Below are 19257 nucleotides of genomic sequence, written 5' to 3' on the forward strand. Positions count from 1 at the left end.
TCAGGTTGGGGAAACCCAGTGGTGGCTGGTGTAGAATTTACTCTTTTTCTGCTTCTCATCTCTGAGAGAGATGCTGCAGATCTGTGAGTGGCTGTATGGGGGTGGGCGATGGTGCCAGTAGAAATGCTTGTCCTTTTCTGTAGGGCTTTGTTTTGATATTTTCACACTGTTCAGAGAGAATTCCACCCCAAGGTCCTCAAGTGCCATGAAAAGGACAAGGAAAGAGCATCTTTAAACAGTGGCATTGTTAAATGCCAAGAGCCTGCCTCTCCAGTGGATAATTTTGAGATCTTCTGAAACACTTTTCAAAGGCTTTGCTGAGTACTCATTGTGGAAAAGGACAAATTCTATATTAAACTCACACTGGGACCAGAAGTGGCCTGAGGTAAAACTGTGAACTAGATGACGTTTGTCACCCTTTTTTTTATTGCCTTTTCCCTGTTGGTGGATCTCCACCCCACACCCCGGCCACCCAAACTTGCTCAAGTCTCTTGAGGTCTTACCCCTTTCTTCCTCTTTGCCTTATATGACTGAGCACCAGGAAAGGATACACATCAGCAACGTCGATCTCTTGTTCTTCCTCTGCGCCTGCTGCAGGCTTTTCAAACAGAGCTGCTGATTCTTCCTTACCCCACAGACTTGTAATTGCTCCTCCGCTTCCAGTGTGCCTGTCCTCCAATCCACACTCCCTGCTGCAGTCAGTGGGGAGCACACGATCTGACACTGACCAGCCAGCCTTAACTTTGCCAACTTATGTTGTTCTCTAACCCCTGGCCAAATGCTCTCATTTTCTCAAACCCACCATGTCCTCCCTTGTCTGGCCAAGCTTTGGCTTGTACAGCGCCCTGGGACACTCTTCCCTGCCCCCTTCCTTTATCCCTTGCTCATTCCACAGTCTAACTTGAGGGGTCCTACTCCAGGAAGCCGCCTTGATTCTCCCTGTTCAAGTTAGGTGCTCCTCATAAGTAATTTTGACTACTAACCCATTACATTGTAATTGCTTGTGTAGTTTTCTTTCCTCTCTCCCATCTGGGATTTTGATTGGGGTGACTCTGCCTACAGTAATTTCCCATTTTCTAGGAAGAAGCCCACAGACAGGGGTGGTGGTAGGCAATGGTTGTATCAATGTCAATGCTATGGTGCTGATCCCTTAGCAAGTGTTTATGATCTATATGTTGAATAAAAAATATCTAATGAATGAATGAATGAATGAAGATCAATGCACTACTTCTCCTATTGGTAATTTTATTTTGGTCCCTATTTTTTTCCCCACAAATAGGCTAGGAATTCCATTTTATGGCAGTTAACAATTTTTTTTAAGTTTATTTATTTATTTTGAGAGAGAGAGAATGAGCAGAGGAAGGGTAGAGAGAGAGGGAAAGAGAGAGAATCCCAAGCAGGCTCCTCACTGCCAGCATGGAGCCCAATGCAGGGCTCAAACCCATGAACTGTGAGATCATGACCCGAGCCAAAACCAAGAGCTGGAGGCTTAACCGAATGAGCCACCCAAGCGCCCTCATTTTAGAGCAGTTTAACTAAAAATTCAAATCAGTAACATTCAATGAATGATTTCTGTAGTGGAGATACTATGGAGACATATAAAGATAATAATACACAGCCCCAGTCTTCAAGAAATTTAAAATCTATCACACATATACTTTTTCTTACTAAACATATATATCTTCAAGAGGATGAAAAAAAAAGTGTTTGCTTTAAAATTTGATTCCATCTTATTTTTAAAAGCTGCTGAAAATGAAGAAGGAAGCCTTCTTCATAGGCTTTTAGCACCTCCTATGGGCCAGGAGTCATGGTTTCTCATTGAATACCCAACACCCAATGGAGTGGTGTTTTTGGTTGTGAAATGAAAGTATCTGTCTTTTGTTAAACATATTTTGGAACCATTCTGTAGCTTCAGAAAGTTTTTTTCCTGCATTTGAAACAATACCAGTTGCTTAATTTCCTAGACCTGTCCACACAAGGATAAAACGCAGCTCCAAGTTGAAATGGAGAGTTACTACTGTTCAGTGGGCACGGAGTTTCAGTTTTGCAAAATGAAAAGACTTATAGAGATGGGTGGTGGTGATAGTTGCACAACAATGCAGATGTACTTAATGCCACTGAACTGTGCACTTAAAAATGGTTAAGATGGCAAATTTTGTCATGTTTATTTTACCGTAATTAAAAAAAAATTAGGTCCACCCTAACTCCCCTGAAACCTTGATACCTTTTGACAACTTTCTTGATGACTGTATCTCATAAAGTTCACCTGTTTTAAGTGAACAATTCAAAGATTTTTAGTACATCCACAGAATTGTACAACCATCACATCACTACAATCAATTTTAGAACATTCCCATCTCTGCCCAAAATTCCTGGAGCCCATTTTCAGTTGCTTCTCTTTTTCATTGCAGCCCCAGGCAACCACTAATCTAATTTCTGTCTTTATAGGTTTGCCTCTTCTGGACATTTAATATAAATAGAATTAAACAATAGAAGTTTTTTTGTCTCTGGCTTCCTTAAATTACTATAATCTTAAAAAAATTATTTTTTGAATGTTTATTCATTTTTGAGGGACAGAGACAGAACATAAGCAGGGGAGGGGCAGAGAGAGAGGGATACACAGAATCCAAAGGAAGCTTCAGGCTCTGAGCTGTCAGCATAGAGCCCCATGTAGGGCTTAAACCCATGAAGTGTGAGTTCATGACCTGAGCCGAAGTTGGATGCTCAACCAACTGAGCCACCTAGGTGCTCCACTGTAATGTTTTTGAAGCTCATTCATATTGTGTATCTGTGTTCATCCAGGTTCATGCATGTATCAGTACTTCATTCCTTTTTATTGTCTAATAGTATTCCATTGCATGGCTATACCACATTTTATTTGACAATTTATCATTTGATGGAAATTTGGGTTTTCCTCACTTTTTTGCTATTATCAACAGTGCTGCTATGAATATTCATGTACCAATCTTTGTGTGGACATGTTTTCATTTCTCTTGGGTATGAGTGGAATTGCTGGGTCATATGGGAAATTTATTTTTAATTTTTCAAGAAACTGCCAAACTGTTTTCCAAACTAGCTGCACTGTTTACACTTTCTTCACATTCTTGCCAACACAGGTTTGTGCCTATATTTTTCTGTTCGTTCCCTCTGTTCTTTATTTTTTTTTCTTTTTCCTGCTTTCCTGTTGGTTACTTGTACATTTTTTTTAGAATTCCATTTTGATTTATCTAGAGTATTTTTAATGTATTTCTCTTTGTAGCTTTTGCTACATTCAAAAAGCCAAGAGAAGGAAAGTCTGTTACATTTACACATTTTGTATTTTTCATTCCCCTTCCTTCCTCCCTCCCTACCTCCCTCTTTCTCCCTTTCTTTCTTCTTTCTTCTTTCTTTCTTTCTTTCTTTCTTTCTTTCTTTCTTTCTTTCTTTCCTCCTTTTATCATTTCCTTTCTATTTCAAGAACTACCTTTAGCCATACTTTTAGGGTAGATTTGCTGGTGATAGATAATCTTAGTTTTCTTTCATTTGAGAATATTTTGATTTTCCCTTTTTTCTTTGAAGGATATTTTCACTGCATTTGGGATAATGAGTTGACAGTTCTTTTCAGCCCACCTCCTCCTGGCCTTTATGGTTCCTGACAAGAAAGACACTTATATTTCCATTGTCTATTTTTCTCTTCATTGTTCAAATTGGGCTATTTCTATTGTTCTGTTTTCAAGTTCACAGATTCTTTGCTTTGTGCTCTCCATTCTGCTGCTGAGCCTTGTATAGTTTCCTAGGGCTGCTGTAAGAGACTACTATGCACTGAGTAACTTAAAATAACAGAAACTTATTATCTCGATTTGAAGTTGGGCTAGAAGTTTGAAATCGGGGTATTGACCCAGCCATACTCCCTCCGAAACCTGTAAGGGAGAATGTCTTCCTTGCTTTTTCTAGATTCTGGTGTTTGCTGGTATCTTTGGCATTCCTAGTTTGTAGATGCATCCCTCCAATTTCTGCCTCTTTGTCACATGACTGTCTTCTTTCTGTGTGTCTTTGTCCTTCTCTGAAAAAGACATCAGTCATATTGGGTTAGGGGCCCACCCTACTCCAGTATGACCTCATATTAGCTAATTGTATCTGCAATGACTGTATTTCCAAATAAGGTCACAGTCTGAGGTACTGCAGGTTTGGACTTCACTCTACCTTTTTTGGGAGATATAATCCAACACATAGCAAGCCCATCCATAGAATTTTTACTTTGGTTATTCTATTTTTCAGTCATAAAACTTCCATTTGGTTCTTCTCTGTATCTTCTATTTCCTTGTAGAGACTTTTTTTTCATTTGTTTAAAGTGCTCATTTAATTGCTTGCTTGAATGCTCATCAAAGAAGTTTTAGTAAGACTGCTTTAAAATCCTTGTCAGATAATTCCCACATCTTAGTCAGCTCTGTGTTGGTATCTACTGATTGTCTTTTCTCTTTCAAGTTGAGATTTTCCTGGTTCTTGGACGATAGGTGATTTTCAGTTGCATGCTGGACATTTTGGTTATTATGAGACTAGATCTTATTTAAAACTGTTTTAGCAGGTCTTCTGTGACAGTGGGTCAGTGGGGGAAGGTGAGAATGCCATCTTGCTATTTCCAGGTGGAGGTGAAGGGCTGGTTCTCCTTTTAGCCTCTGTTGACACCCCAGGGGAGGGGGGAGCTTTCATTAGTATTGGGTAGGGGGGAAGTTCATGCTTCATAACAGGCTTCCACTGACATCACTCCGGCTGAGACAGGAAATGGTGCCTTGTTGCTCCTTCTCACATGACCTCTGCTACACTGCAAGGGACAGGTCTCACTATCACCAGCAGGAATTAAAATCTTGGCCTTCTCTGACAACCCCAGTGGGTGGTAGGGATGTTTCTCTACAGCTGGGTGAAGTGCAAATCCAGGCATCACGTGTGGTACCCAGTGACATCATGGGAATGGCTGCACCTTGTTATATGTGGACAAGAGTGGAAGTCTACTTTGCCTTCACTGACAGGTTTAGGATGTGGCCATTTTTTTTTTTTTTTCTAGTAGAGCAGTTGTTTAAGAGTTTTCTGTTTTGGGACACCTGGGTGGCTCAGTCGGTTAAGCATCTGACTCTTGACTTCAGCGTTGGCCTCCGAGCTGACAGCTCGGAGCCAGCTTGGGATCCTCTCTCTCTCCCTCTCTCTCTGCCCTACCCCACTTGTGTGCATGCTCTATCTCTCTGAAAATAAATAAATAAACTTAAAAAAAAAGAGTTTTCTGTCTTGCTGCCTCTTTCTTGGTTCTTTGGCTAGAAAGAGAGCCTTTTGTTCTTTTTTGTCTGTGACTGTTGGTGTTTCTGGGCTGCCAGCTTCATCAGCACCTGGTTCGGGATACATGAGACAAAAAGAAAAACCAGAGAATTCACTGCTGTGTCATTCTTTGGGTTGCAAATTCTCTAACTGGTCTGTGCTCTTCTCTCTACCTTTCATGATGTTCTTGTGTTTGTTTTATATCCATTACCTAGAGTTTTTAGCTATATTTAGTGGAAGGAATAGGAAGAAGTGTGTCTACTCCATATTTTCCCTGCCTCCCCTGATATTTGAAGCCCCTAAGATAACAATATAGAATACTCAAGATGCTGCTTCATAAAATGAGACAAATTAGATAAGAAGAAAAGTACAGTACTGTTGGAACAAAGCTAGTTTTATTGGTCTTTATCTCCCTCGTCTCTAAGTAGAAATGTAGTTTGGAAAATTAACTGAAGACAATGGACATTATCCTTGGTAATAATTCATGTTCATATATGATTATACACATTGTGATTCAAAGAACGAAAATGGAATCATTCGTTAGCTAGAAAGTCACTGAATTCTGATCAGCCCCTGATGAGAATGTTGAAAAAGTACCCATGGGGAACATTGTGTTGGAAGTCATCCTCCATACTTTTGCTGAGTTAATTATAATCACTAATTTTCATACGTGCACCACGCATACATCTCTTTAATGTGAAAACATTTTGAGATAGGCAGTACTGTGATCATTAACAGCATTACACTGTGTGATAACGTCACCAGCTGGCCATAGCATTGTGACACAGTCATTTTAACTGAAATCCTTTTGAGGTGGGGAGAGGGAATTCATCATGGTGAAGCAATATCTGATGTTCAAATAATGTAAGTTGATTTTGGATTAGAAAATGGAAAATGTTACAGAAGTACAGAATATACATAAATCAGAACTACCTGTAACAATTTCAAAGTTACAAGGTGGGGCAGAGATTATCTGGATTTTCATTTCCTGGAAGATGTGAAGGATCAAACAGATAGAGAAGCGAAATACTGCTGGGTTTAGTGCAGTGGTTGCAAAATGTTCAGAAACTAATTATGAATAGTTGCTGCCTTGAGTCATGTGCTCAGAGACTAACTTGTATTTTTCATTACTGATTAAATATATAATTTAGAGCCTGTACAGTTACTGAAATGCTCTGCATTTGACTGTAAAATTTAATATGTAAAAGATAATGGGCTGTCTCTAAAATACATTTTTTAAAAAACATTCTCATTCAGAGAAAGGACTTCATAGATCTGGCCTTTTCTCACAATAAGCAAAGTGAAATTATTTCTTTACTTTTGTAATAGTAGCACCGAAACCTCTGGGCAAAAATAACTAGAGTATATGGAATACAAAGAAATTAATCCAATTATTAGATTTGCTTAAATGTTGCAAAACAGGCATCGATCACAAATGTAATATTATGTATTATAGTCTCTAAATAAAGCAGGAGAAAATGAAAACATGGTGTTCCAAATTGTGATGGGCAGCTAGGGAAGAGCTTCATGCTTTGCCACAGGTATAATTTCAAAGAACCGAATACTCAAAGAAGGACCAAACCTCAGCATTCCTTTTTTATTCTCATTTTAGGTTATTTACTAACATAAAAAATAGTCACTGAAACTTGCCTCACTGAAGTTTTGGGATCTTGAAATTTCAATTTTAGCATCAAAAGTGTTTTGTGTATGCAACACACTTCCCCAGTGGGTTTGAAAAATTGACAAAAGAAATATGATCATTACATGACTATAAGAGTTTGCTTGCTTGATGATAACCTGGGGTCAACACCACCAGATATCAGTCTATAAAGATTCCTTTACATACTTTTCAAATGCTCTTGTGATTGATGAGGGTATTAACTTTTAAGTGCTGAGATTACAATGAGGTAGAACTAAGCCTTCACTAGTCACAATCCAATCAGACAATGGGCCCTGCATCTCATGCTGTGTAACAAATTATCCCCAGGGGACCCTGGGTGGCTCAGTTGGTTGAACATCTGATTCTTGATTTTTGCTCAGGTTGTGATCGCAGGGTTGTGGGATCAACCCCTCTCTCCCACCCCACCCCCGATGGGCATGGAGCCTGCCTAAGATTCTCACTCTCCCTCTGCCCCTCTTCCCTGCTGTGTGCTCTCTCTTTCTCTAGAATTAAAAAAAAAATTATCCCCACATTTAACTGCTTAAAATGACGTGTGTTTATTATCTCACACAATTTCTCAGGACTAGGAATCACAAGATGCCTAGAGGGGGGTTCTGTTTCAAGATCTCTCAAAGGAATGCAGTCAAACTGTCACCTTGGACCACCTAAAGGGGGAAGGATCAATTTCCAAGCTTACTCATGTGATTGTCTACAGGCTTCTGATCTTTGTTAGCTATGGGCTGGACTCTCAGTTCTTTGCCACACAAACCTCTCCACAGGTTGAGTGTCCCCACAACATGATAACTACTGTCTCCCAAAGTGAATGATCTGAAGGAATCTCAAGGAAGGAAGCCACAGTCATTTTTAACTTAATCTCAGAAGTGATACAACATTATTTCTCCTTTATCCTATTTGCTACCCAGACAAACCATGGTACAGTGTCGGAGGGACAACACAAAGTTGTGAATGCCAGGAGGTGAGGATCATTGGGGCCATCATGAATGGTGGCTACCACAGATCCAGAGCAGATTTTACAACATGGATTCACCTAGAACATGGGTTAAAGTATACCTCCTCTAAAAGCTATTATTTATTATTGGGAACAAATTATATCTGAACTTACTAGTGATCATCCAGAAAGACCACAAGAGGCAAATGGAAAGTTGCTGACATTTCTCTGCCAAAGATACATAATGCCTCTCTGACCTGAGTCTATTAAGTATACTAAGCAATAACAATTCAACTCTTAGTGACACTTCTTTTGGGTATTAAGGTTCAAACTTAATTTCAGAAGTATGTATGATCTACAATATAGCCTTGAGAAGGGTAAAATATACAAGGAAGTAATATAAAACAATATGCTGTTAGGTGATTACCAATCATATGCATTTAAGAAGAAGGTTTTAAAACTTGGCTATGAAAGGTTGGAAAACAAGAGATCTTTCAGCCTTCTTATTTCTCAGCTTGAATAATTTAATTGGATTTATCATATCAGTGGGAATCAATGACTGCTTTTAGCTTTTGTATTTTGGGTGACAGATAAATCATTTTGCATACTTCTGGTAGTAAATTGCCAGTTAGAGATACAATCATTAAAAATTACTCTTTAAAATTCTTGGCTTTTTGTAAAAGAAATTTCAGATAGTTTTTAATTTCAGAAAGCCTTCTAAAGGGCTCCATATAAATCAGCTGCTTGAAGCTCACAACTTGTAAGGTACCTGGCCCAGGCAAAGTGAATACAGAGTGTAGGGCATAAATAGCTCTACTGAACTTATACAAATAAATAAACAGCCAATTTAAAACCTGATATGATTTTTAATAATTAAATAACTTAGCCATCTGGTTAAGTCAGGACCTATCTGCAGAGTAAAAAGGCTATTTAAAAGGCAGAGTAGTGGCAATAGATGACTTTCTCTCTTTCTTAAGACTCCACGTTATCTATGCTTAGATGTATCCTCAGCCCTAGTCAAGGTATGCTCCTAGATGCTCTGCCTTTCAGGGGAGGGAGGGAATTATTGCAGGTCAAGAGATGGTGATTTCTACCTGAGAAGGAAAAGAGCCTGGGTAGTAGTGGGGTGCTGACTTTAACACTCCTTCTCTACCTAAGCTGCATAGTGGAATCAGAGTCTCTGGGGTGAGACTCAGGTGCCAAATGGTTATTAAACTCTCCAGGTGATTTCAACGTGCAGCCAAAGCTGAGAATCTTTGTCTTGGGACAGTGAATCTCATTTCAGCACCCATCAGAATCGTCTGGAGAGCCTGTTAAAGTTACAGAATGCTGGGCCCCATCCTTAGAGTTTCTGATTCACTAGGTCTAGGGTGGGACCCAATAATTTGCATTTTTAACAGGTTCCCAGATGATGCTAATGTTGCTCTTCTACACTTTGACTATCAATTTTAGAATTATTTAGCTCTTTTATACTTTTACTGGAGTTCAGCTGTGAGCGGGGCGTAGAAGGAAGGGTGAGAATTGGTAAAAGGTGAGGGCAGATGCCACTAGTCTCCCCACTTTCCTAGCCCACCCCCCTTCCAAGCTGAAGGTGAACTGGAATCTACCACTGCATCGTGTCTCCCCTATTTTCTTAGCCTTTATTTACAGACTGAGAAAATAAAGTTTCTTCAGGGGTCAGCTGAATGGCCGAAAGCTGGTTAGATCACACTTAATCGGACTATTTTAGCTGGCTTCTTGGCTCATTCAAGCCTGCCAACCTCTTCCCCTCAATTCGGTGTACCCTGCTCAGCCCACATTCTCTCCTCCCCTGCCCCGCCCCCAGCGTCCCTGCGTAGCAACGTGCAAGCCGCCGGCCACCGTTCAAAGCGTGCGGGGAGTGGGCCTCGGCAGAGCACCGCGTGCTGTGCAGGCGCGAGGGGGGAGGCACCGGAGCCGCTATCATGGCCAGCGTCAACCCCGTGGTAAGGAGGACCAGCCTGGCCCCTTGGCATGTGCTCTGTGTAGAGGGAGGGCCGGGCCAGGGATCACGGTGGCCCTGCTCTACACACTCTTTTTTGCCTCCTGGCCCTTCACAGATTTTCAGAAACCCTTTCCCTTAGCGGCCCCGGCTGTGAGGGTCAGTGTTGGAGGAGGTCGATGAGGATCAGTAACTCAGCCGAAGTTGGGACTGGCCCCCGCAAGAGGAACCGGGGCCTCTCCTCCCTCTTCACCCACACTGAGGCTATCTGGAAGAAGTGGTTAGACCTGGAACTCAGATTAACCCTCTTAGTTTCCTCTGTGTTTAGAAAATTCCCAAGTTCAGTTGTGCTCTAACTGCAGTTCTTAATTTTGGTATGGCCATTGTTGACTCTAAGCTATATTATTTATCTGAAATAACAAGTAATGTGATCTAACGTGTTACTGCATATTTTTCGAGTTCTTGCCTACACCCCCCCCCCCCCGCCTTTTCCCCATCCTTCATCTTAATACTTAAGTATACAATTGGAATTAAACACCAACATTGTTCTCCTACCCTTAAGAGGTACGTAAACCTCTCAATGAGAATTGACAGGCTAAATGGCACTTGTGAAATGCTCTGTCACTTTAAAAAACCTGAATTGCAAAAAAACAAGGATTCACCTTTATTTTCAGTTCACCTGAACAACTTCACATTTGGTGAAAGGCAGTGTGCTTGTCCAGCTCTGTTGCTGTTATTTTATGGGTTTCATGTATACATATGCAGCATAAAAAGGTCCATTTTTAGAGCCATGTTATTATTTCAATGTGTGTCTATTTTTTTATGTTAATTATTTTAAGATATGTCAGGCTTGAATATAAGCTTACCATGTATACCATTTTATCTGATGATGAACCCCAAGGAAGGTGTGAGTGTTTTCTTTTAAATTGACAAGAGGTTAAGATGAATTTCCTGGACTATGCATAGTTTTAATAAAGGTAGCAGGGAAAGAGTATAAAGTCTAACTGTAGTTCCAGAAGAGAAAGTATGTTCAATACCTATTTTGCTTTTGAAAAATTGTGTTCTAATGGGTTATTTTTGATGCCCTCTTATACTCTGAGGGTGGATCTTAAAAGAAATTTTTAGCCCCCAAGAGTTTTTTTTCTTGCTTTAAATGTGATCACACTAGCTGGAACTAACATTGAAGCATCAATTTAGTATGCCTTTATCAGGGTAAACTGTTTTAAAAGAAGCAACTAATCTAGGGCACTTAATCTTAATGGATATGCCTGTGAATAACGTATTATTTAAATGTTACTGATTGGCCTATTCATAAGCTTATCCTGGATGTTTAAAAGGATTAAAGACCTAGCTACTCTTGGTGTGAGTAGGAGTATTTAGAGTATTCACTGGGTAGTATGAAAGAGCAGTCCTAGAATGTCAGAGTTTTTATCACCACAGTCTTGTGGAAGGCTATAATTCATTCATGTCCTCCTTAGTTTCTGTTATGACTCCATTTTGGTGCAGTTGCACTTTTCCTTGGCAGTGGTTCAGAATATTTTTTTGGACTACATATATTTTGGAAGTGGGATAGGCTTTGGTTACTCTATTGTAAGTGCTCATTTCAATCTTTTATTTTTGTTATTTTAGTTTTTTTTAATGTTTATTTTTGAGAGAGAGACAGAGAGCGAGTGGGGGAGGGCAGAGAGCGAGAGAGAGGGACACAGATTTCGAAGCAGGCTCTAGGCTCTGAGTGGTCAGCACAGAGCCGGATGTGGGGCTCGAACCCACAAACCGTGAGATCATGACCTGAACCGTGAGATCATGACCTGAGCCGAAGTTGAACGCTTAACTGACTGAGCCTCCCAGGTGCCCCAAGTGCTCATTTCAATCTTATGACTTGCAGTTTACGTTTGTGGAAGTAATCTAGTGAACTTTAAAAAAAGCTACTTTGGCCTCTGAGAAAAAAGTAAATTGAAGACAGAAGGTTGATTTCCATCTGCTTTAAATTAACTTCCCTTTTTAAAAGGCGGAGTGGGGGTTAAATTCTGACAGAAAAATCAAGTAACCCAACTGTAACCTAACATCTTGATGAGATTATTATCTCATATTTGATGGTAGTCCTGTAAGTCAGCCTCGTAGATAGAATGAGGCTATGGGTCAGAAGCTGACAATTCATGGACAGCTGAGGCTATATTGGGAGTAGATTGCACCAGTAAATATCCTTATGGTGGTTTTTCTTTAAACCATAAGAAAATGTACACTGCATGTCTTTTTAAGGCTGAATACATTCAAGCTTGGGAGTTTAAAGCTTTAACAATTGCTTTTATTTAGCCTAAACTCTATAGATCTGTAATTGAAGATGTAATTGAAGGAGTGCGGGATCTATTTGCTGAAGAAGGTATAGAGGAGCAAGTTTTAAAAGTCTTGAAGCAGGTTTGTAGACAATACAAGTTTCCTTTTTTGTTGTTTTTTCATCTTAAGAAACTGATAAATTATAGTTTTAACCCCTTAATTGTTTAACCCCTTAATTGCCATCAGCTGACCCTTTGTGTTTTTAAATGATTATTTTTAAGAGAGTACAAGAAAGGGAGAGGCAAAGAGAAGGGGGACAGAGGATCTGAAGTGGGCTCTGTGCTGACAGCAGCCAGCCCGATGTAGGGCTTGAACTCACAGACTGTGAGATCATGACCTGAGCTGAAGTCGGAGCCACCCAGGCGCCCTTGAGCTAACAATTTTTTTTTTTTTTTGAGCTAACAATTTTTTAAAAAATTAAAAAGAAAAAAATATCTTAATGTTTTATTTATTTTTAAAAAGCAAACATTTTTGTCTCTGCAGCTCTGGGAAACAAAGGTTTTGCAGTCTAAAGCAACAGAAGACTTCTTCAGAAATAGTACACATTCACCTGTGTTCACCCTTCAGTTGCCAAACAGCTTGCACCAAACATTACAGTCATCAACAGGTTGGATACAGCTAGTAAATTAGTACTGTTTGGATTTTTCAGAACAAATTCCCATTTGGTGGTGGTTTTGAATTAGGGTAATTTTCTTAAGGTGAGAGGGCTTGGACCTCAAAATCATTACTATTAAATAAACAATAAATCGTCACTGCATGTAATTATTGGTAACAAAAATTAGGTTATTCAAACTAGTTTTTTTTTTTTTTTTTAATATTAAAGTCTGCAGAGGTGACCAAGTGTTACTTTGGAGGAACAAGTTACATAGTTGATGGGCTATTGTGAGTATCCATTGGTTATTTCAGAGAATTTGATTGGGTTGAGTCACGGAACAACCCAGCCACCATTGCTGAAAAAGCAGAGGGAAAGATGGGTTGTTCCATGGTTGTGAATTCTTTCTTTCTTGCTTGTATAAATTATAAATCTGCTATTGTTTTGGAAGCAAAATGAAGAGTTAAGAAGAATATGGAGGTTATTCAGACTACCTCACTGTTTTGGATATTATATAATGGCTAGAAATGCACCTTGCGCACTTTGTCTTTATTCTTGGACTTCATCTAAACCTCTGCTTTTAAGGGAAATAATTTTCCATATTATATATATCCATTTAAACTGGAAAAAAGTAGCTAAGAAAAGATAAACAATGCTGTGATATCTTTCTATCCTTTATTCTTTTCTGATTCTTACAATTTTTATGCTATCCTAATGTGTGTATATGTATATGTCTGCATGCAGACACACACAGACATGGGTTTTACTGTGTTTAGCTGAAATTAAATAGATCAGTGTCTGCAAGAAGCAAGGGTAGATTTTGGATTAGATTGTCAGTAATAACTAGGTTGTTCATTGCATCCTTGGGAAAATTCCAAAGAAAATCAAATGGACCAAGGTGAAGAGAAAATAGTGGGGAGGCTAGTACCTTCTTTATGACAAAACAAGATAATTTAAGTGTGGCAGCAATTATAACTTAATAAGTAAGTTAATAATATTGAATTACCAAACATAGATTTTATCTAATGCTATGCTTATAAAGTATAACTTTGCTTTATAAGAATTAACCATGGCAGTTTTAATTACCAAGTTGAAGCATTGAAACATTTTACATCAGTTACTAGGTTTTGGTTATGCTTCTGTTTTTAACTTAACTATTTTATTAGGTCATCCCTTTTATTTCTCTATTGAAATAACATTCTTTATTCTTTACTGAAGAACTTTAAACATTTTTTTACCCAGGAGCGACTTGGAGAGTGGCCAGCGTGGAGGAGTAAAAGACTTGACTGTCTTTTATCAAAAGCAGTTAACACTTTACAGGTTCTTTGTCATTCAAAATTGCAATACTTGATTTTGCCGCAAGATGGTAATATTACCAGTGATTTAAATCACAAAATAGTCTTGCAACTAATATGTCTATCTGGCTTTCACTCAGCACTTGATTCTTATTCTGTCTTGAAAGTTAGAATAATAGAAATAATTAAATTTAAACAAGACAGTTTTTATTCTCTTCTACATCATTTTGTAATGAAAAGGTTTAGGAGGAAGTACATGTATCCTTTAAAAATGCATTACAGGCCTTGTTTTTATCTCCCTTCATTTCTAGGTTTCCTACAATAAAATTCTTGAAGTAAATAGCCTTGTAAAATTGAAGTACTTCTTAATTATACCTTCTCATTGTGTGCTTTTAAAGGCCCGATTAAAATAACCTAAACTTACTTCTGCAACCTTTTTATCTCTTGATAACAAGTTCAAATTAAATCTACAATGGAGTAAGTCATTTGCCTTTGTTCCATCTTTAGAGCTTTTTGCCCTGTCATATTTTCTTTGACTGTATTACCCATTTGCTTAATAATTTACTATATCTTCAATTGTCAACCTTTTTTTGGGTCTCAGGACCCCTTTGTACTTTTAAAATTGAGGGCCTCAAAGAATTTTTTTTTTTTAACGGACGTTGTAAACATATGTTTACCATATTAGAAATTAAAGCTGAGAAATTTAGGGGCACCTGAGTGGCTCACTTGGTTGTGTGTGACTCTTGATATCAGCTCAGGTCTTGATCTCAGGGTCGTAAGTTCAGTATGGAGCCTACTTAAAAAAATAAAGCTGAGAAATTTTTAAAAAATGTTGGTTTATAATAAAAAAATTGATCATATGTTAACATAACATATATTTGTTAGCAGTAAGCATTTTCCAGAATAAAAAATGTTTAATGACAGGAGTGGTGTTACTTTACTTTTCTGCAAATGTCTTTAATATCTCATATCTATATCTGAATTCAATCTGTTGTGATATGTGGTTTTGGCTAAAGTATATGAAGAAAACCTAGCTTCCCACAGATGTATAATTGGAAAAAGAGGAGTATTTTAATAGCATTTTCAGATAACTTGATAGTACACTAAAACTCCACAAGTGGTAGTTTCTGAGAGCTTAGCTGCAGGGTGGAATCTGAAACTTTACCAAAAGACTTTTTTGTAATGTTAAAGTTCACTGGTGTGTCTTACACTTTGAATGGCTGTTGAACCTGTGTGTAATTTTGTAACATACATTGGTTATTTGGAAAAAATTGGTTCACTGAGTTACACATTTGAAATACTGTTCCTTATGCAAGATAAAAAAATCATATTAATATCTCCACATTTCATCAGAAAAGTGTTTAAATATTGGGAAGCTATCAAGCTCACTGTGGTGGCTGTAAGGTTTTCAGAATTGAGATTTGGGGATGAAACTTTGAATTTTATCATTGCCAAACAAATACTGTCCGTTTCGTCAAGGTGATGGACACAGTTAGTTCATTTTCAAAAAACGTCTGCCAGATATCCATGTCTGAATAACTGTAGTTTGTGTCAGTTATTCTTTCAAGCAAAACAGTGTTTAACACAAAGAGGCTAGATTACAGCTCCCAGCTTAAATAAAAGCACCAGTGCTTTTCCGTGTACTTCCGTGTACTGGTGGATGCTGCAGAAATGCTTTATGTGTTCTTCCCCTTTCATCCCACAGAATATTAAAGGGATGTATACTTGGGTGTTGAAATTTCATAAAAATAATTGCTTATGGTTGCATTAAGGAACTTCTTTAGTTAAACAGTTTTATTGTTATTTTTGTCTTTTTTACTGTGAGTGAATGGCAGTGGAGAATAAATACAGTGGCACAGGTCGGGTTTGGTGCTGCTGCCTTAATTCATGCTAATGTGCCTTCACTTTTACTCATCAGTGCTTTGCTCTGTAAGTGCAAGTGGCAACAAAAAACTAAATTTAGTGAGAAACGAATAAAAATGAAATTTTTATTGTTTTGGTATTATACAAATAATTTTGACTTTGTGGACACCGTAAAAGGGTCTCATGGACCCCTAAGGGTTTGCAGAGTCTAATTTGTCAACTGCTGTTCTATTTTTAGGGTGATTATATATAGTTTAAAATCCACTTTTTAAAAAAGACATAATTTTTTTCAGAACTTTACATTGGCAACAAATTTAGGAGAAGGGATAGAGATTTCTCCTACACCTTTTAGCCCCATTCATGCATAGTCTCTTCAGTTATCAACATTCCCCCACCAGAGTGGCACATTTGTTACAATTGATGAACCCACACTAACACATCATAAACACCCAGAGTCCATAGTTTATATTATCACTCTTGGTTTTTCATGTCTTATGTGTTTATGCAAATTTATAATGACCTGTATCCATCATTATAGTATCACAGAGTATTTTCATTTTCCGGGAAATCTGTGCTCCCCCTGTTGATCCTTTCCTGCCACACCGGCTCAGGGCAACTATTGATATTTTTACTATTTTCATAGTTTTGCCTTTTTCAGAATGTCCTATTGTTGGAATCATGTAGTATGTAGCCTTTCCAGATTGGCTTATTTCACTTAGTAATATGACTTTAGGATTCCCTCGCGTCTTTTCAAGCTTGATAGCTCATTTCTTTTCAGCATCGGATAATATTCCATTGTCTGGATATGTCACTGTTTAATTGTTCACCTACTGAAGCACATCTTGGTTGTTTGCTGCCAAGTTTTGGCAGTTTGGAATAAAGCTGCTGTAAGCATCTGTGTGGAGGTTTCTGTGTGGATGTAAGTTTTCAGCTCCCCAAGAGAGTGATTGCTAGGTTGTATGCTTAGTTTTAAAAGCAACCACCAAATTGTCTTCCAAAGTGACTGTACCATTTTACATTCCCACCAGCAATAGTGAGAGTTCTTATTGATCTAGATTCTTGCCAATGCCTGGTGTTATCAATGTTCTTGACTTTGTCCATGCTAATAGGGAGATAGTGGTATCTCATTGTTTTAATTTGCATTTCCTTGATGACATATGATATGGAGCACCTTCTTATTTGCCATTTGTATATTCTTTGGTGAAGTGTCTGTTTAGGTCTTTGGCCCATTTTTTAATTTGGTTGTTGTAGTTGAGTTTTAAGAGTTCTTTGTGTATTTTGGATAACAGCCCATTATCAGATAAGTGTTTGGCATTTTTTCCAACCTTTGGCTTTTCAGATTATCCTGACGTTGTCTTTTGCAAAGGAGTTTAAAAAACTTTTTTAAGTGTATTTATTTATTTTGAGAGAGAGAGAGAATATGAATCCCAAGCAGACTCCACACTGTCAGCATGGAGCCCAGCACTGGGCTCCCAACTCACGAACTGTGAGATCATGACCTGAGCTGAAAAGCAATCAAGAGTTGGCCGCTTGACTGACTGAGCCACCCAGGCGTCCCAGAGTTTTAAATTTTAATGAAGCCCTGCTTATCAGTTATTTCTTTCATGGATTGTGCCTTCATTGTTGCATCTAAAAAGTCTTTGCCATGTGGTCATCTAAATTTTCTTCCATCTTGTAGGAATTTTGTAGTTTTGCATTTTACATTTATGTCTGATCTATTTTCAGTTAATTTTTGTGAAGGGTGTAAAGTCTGTGTCTAGTTTCAATTTTTTGCATTGGATAGCCACTTGTTACAGCACCATTTGTTGAAGAGATTATCTTTTTGCCACTGTATTGCCTTGGCTCCTTTGTTAAAGACCAGTTGACCATATTTAGGTGGATCAGTTTCTTGGCTCTCTGTTCTGTTCCATTGATCTATTTGTTCTTTATCCAGTGCCAACACTGTCTTGATTGTTGCAGCTCTCTAGTAAGTCATGAGGTGGGGTATTATCAGTCCTCCAACTTTGTTTTCCTCTTTGAATATCATATTGGCTATTCTGAGTCTTTGCCTGTAATCCATTTTTGAGAGAGAAATGGGATTCCATTAATAATAACCTCAGAATAATAGGTATGTACTAGGACTATCCTGGGTAAACTGGGACATGGAGTCACTTGGTCTATGCCCTATTTCTAGGGCAGTTCAAATCAGTTTGTGCTATTTGGTATTCATGTTACACAGTCTTTTTGCTGAAACTCGTTAGTCATTTGGGGGAGCAAGAAAAGGAAAAATGGGAATTTTGAGAAGTTTGTCATGGCTTTCATCTTTGAGCATCAAAACTCCCAAACTTCAGGTACAAACTATATTTCCAGTTGTTCCTGAACTTAAATCTGGTGAAAATTTCAGCAGTGCTGTTGGTTCTTGATGTGATTTGAGTTAGAATATTCAGTTTGGTTATCAGGAGACATGCATATGGTAATGAGTAGTGACAAAGAAGAAGATAGACCAGTCTTTGCACTTTCTGAGTCATATGACTTGGATATTAAGATTAGGAATGGTTCAAAGCAGGACCAAGAATTATGAAATTACTAACTGCCTTAAAGTATCAAAAACTTCTTACTGTATAGGAAAAAATACACTAGTAATGTTATTATGTAATATTATCTTTTTACAGAATTTCTTAAATTACATTTGTGGGATTGAATTATTTCTATGTTGTAAAGCCTGTTGTTTGGGAAATCTAATATCTCTAGAATATATACATGAAGACCAAAATTCTGACATTTAGTTTTAATTAAGAACACATATTCACTTAAAACTTAATTGGTTATTGAAAACATCTTGAGTATTTTAAAAAGCATGTTTCAGGCACATATAATAGTATATATAATTTGTGCAAGTATGTAAATGGTGCCTTTAGTATCAAAATTGAGTAGGAGCTGTATGAAACTTCTCTATAAAACTGTTCAATGCTTTTATTCTGAAAGCTATAAAGAAACTCTTAAAACTCTGTTTTGGCTCTGTTTGATTTATGTAAGTATAGAAAAGTATCCTTTAGGATTTATTGCAAGGTATTTAAAAGAGGGGGATTGTTGCTATTTTTCCTCAAGAAATTCATTTAATTGCTTCAGACAGTGTATTAACAGATTTTTGTTTCCTCTCAGGCTGTGGCTTCAGCTGTACCAGCTTAAGCTTCGCTTACTTCAGCTAATTAAGACTAATACCATTGTGTTCCTGCCCCACCACTTCTTTCTAATTTAGCCTTTCTAAAAGAATGCCTGTTAATAAGCAAAGCCATAGATGAACGGAGGATAAAAATAATTTTCTACTTCATTAATCAT

The 19257-nt window shown here is 38.0% G+C and overlaps 2 protein-coding genes across 2 annotated transcripts in view; one reads left to right on the forward strand and one right to left on the reverse strand.

Moving 5' to 3' along the window:
- Window positions 1-9735: 9735 nt before the first annotated feature.
- Window positions 9736-19257, forward strand: part of GTF2A1L (general transcription factor IIA subunit 1 like) — a 42834-nt gene continuing 33312 nt past the window's right edge. The window contains exons 1-3 of the mRNA XM_019416727.2: window positions 9736-9859; window positions 12169-12270; window positions 12673-12796. Coding sequence (XP_019272272.1) covers window positions 9839-9859; window positions 12169-12270; window positions 12673-12796 — 247 coding nt within the window. The 5' untranslated portion in view covers window positions 9736-9838. The remainder of the gene's footprint in view (window positions 9860-12168; window positions 12271-12672; window positions 12797-19257) is intronic.
- Window positions 16151-19257, reverse strand: part of LHCGR (luteinizing hormone/choriogonadotropin receptor) — a 99360-nt gene continuing 96253 nt past the window's right edge. Inside the window, exon 11 of the mRNA XM_053890673.1 lies at window positions 16151-17987. Coding sequence (XP_053746648.1) covers window positions 17903-17987 — 85 coding nt within the window. The 3' untranslated portion in view covers window positions 16151-17902. The remainder of the gene's footprint in view (window positions 17988-19257) is intronic.

The sequence above is a fragment of the Panthera pardus genome, unplaced genomic scaffold (assembly GCF_024362965.1).
Source record: "Panthera pardus isolate Hobbes unplaced genomic scaffold, ASM2436296v1 HiC_scaffold_25, whole genome shotgun sequence".
Taxonomy (NCBI): domain Eukaryota; kingdom Metazoa; phylum Chordata; class Mammalia; order Carnivora; family Felidae; genus Panthera; species Panthera pardus.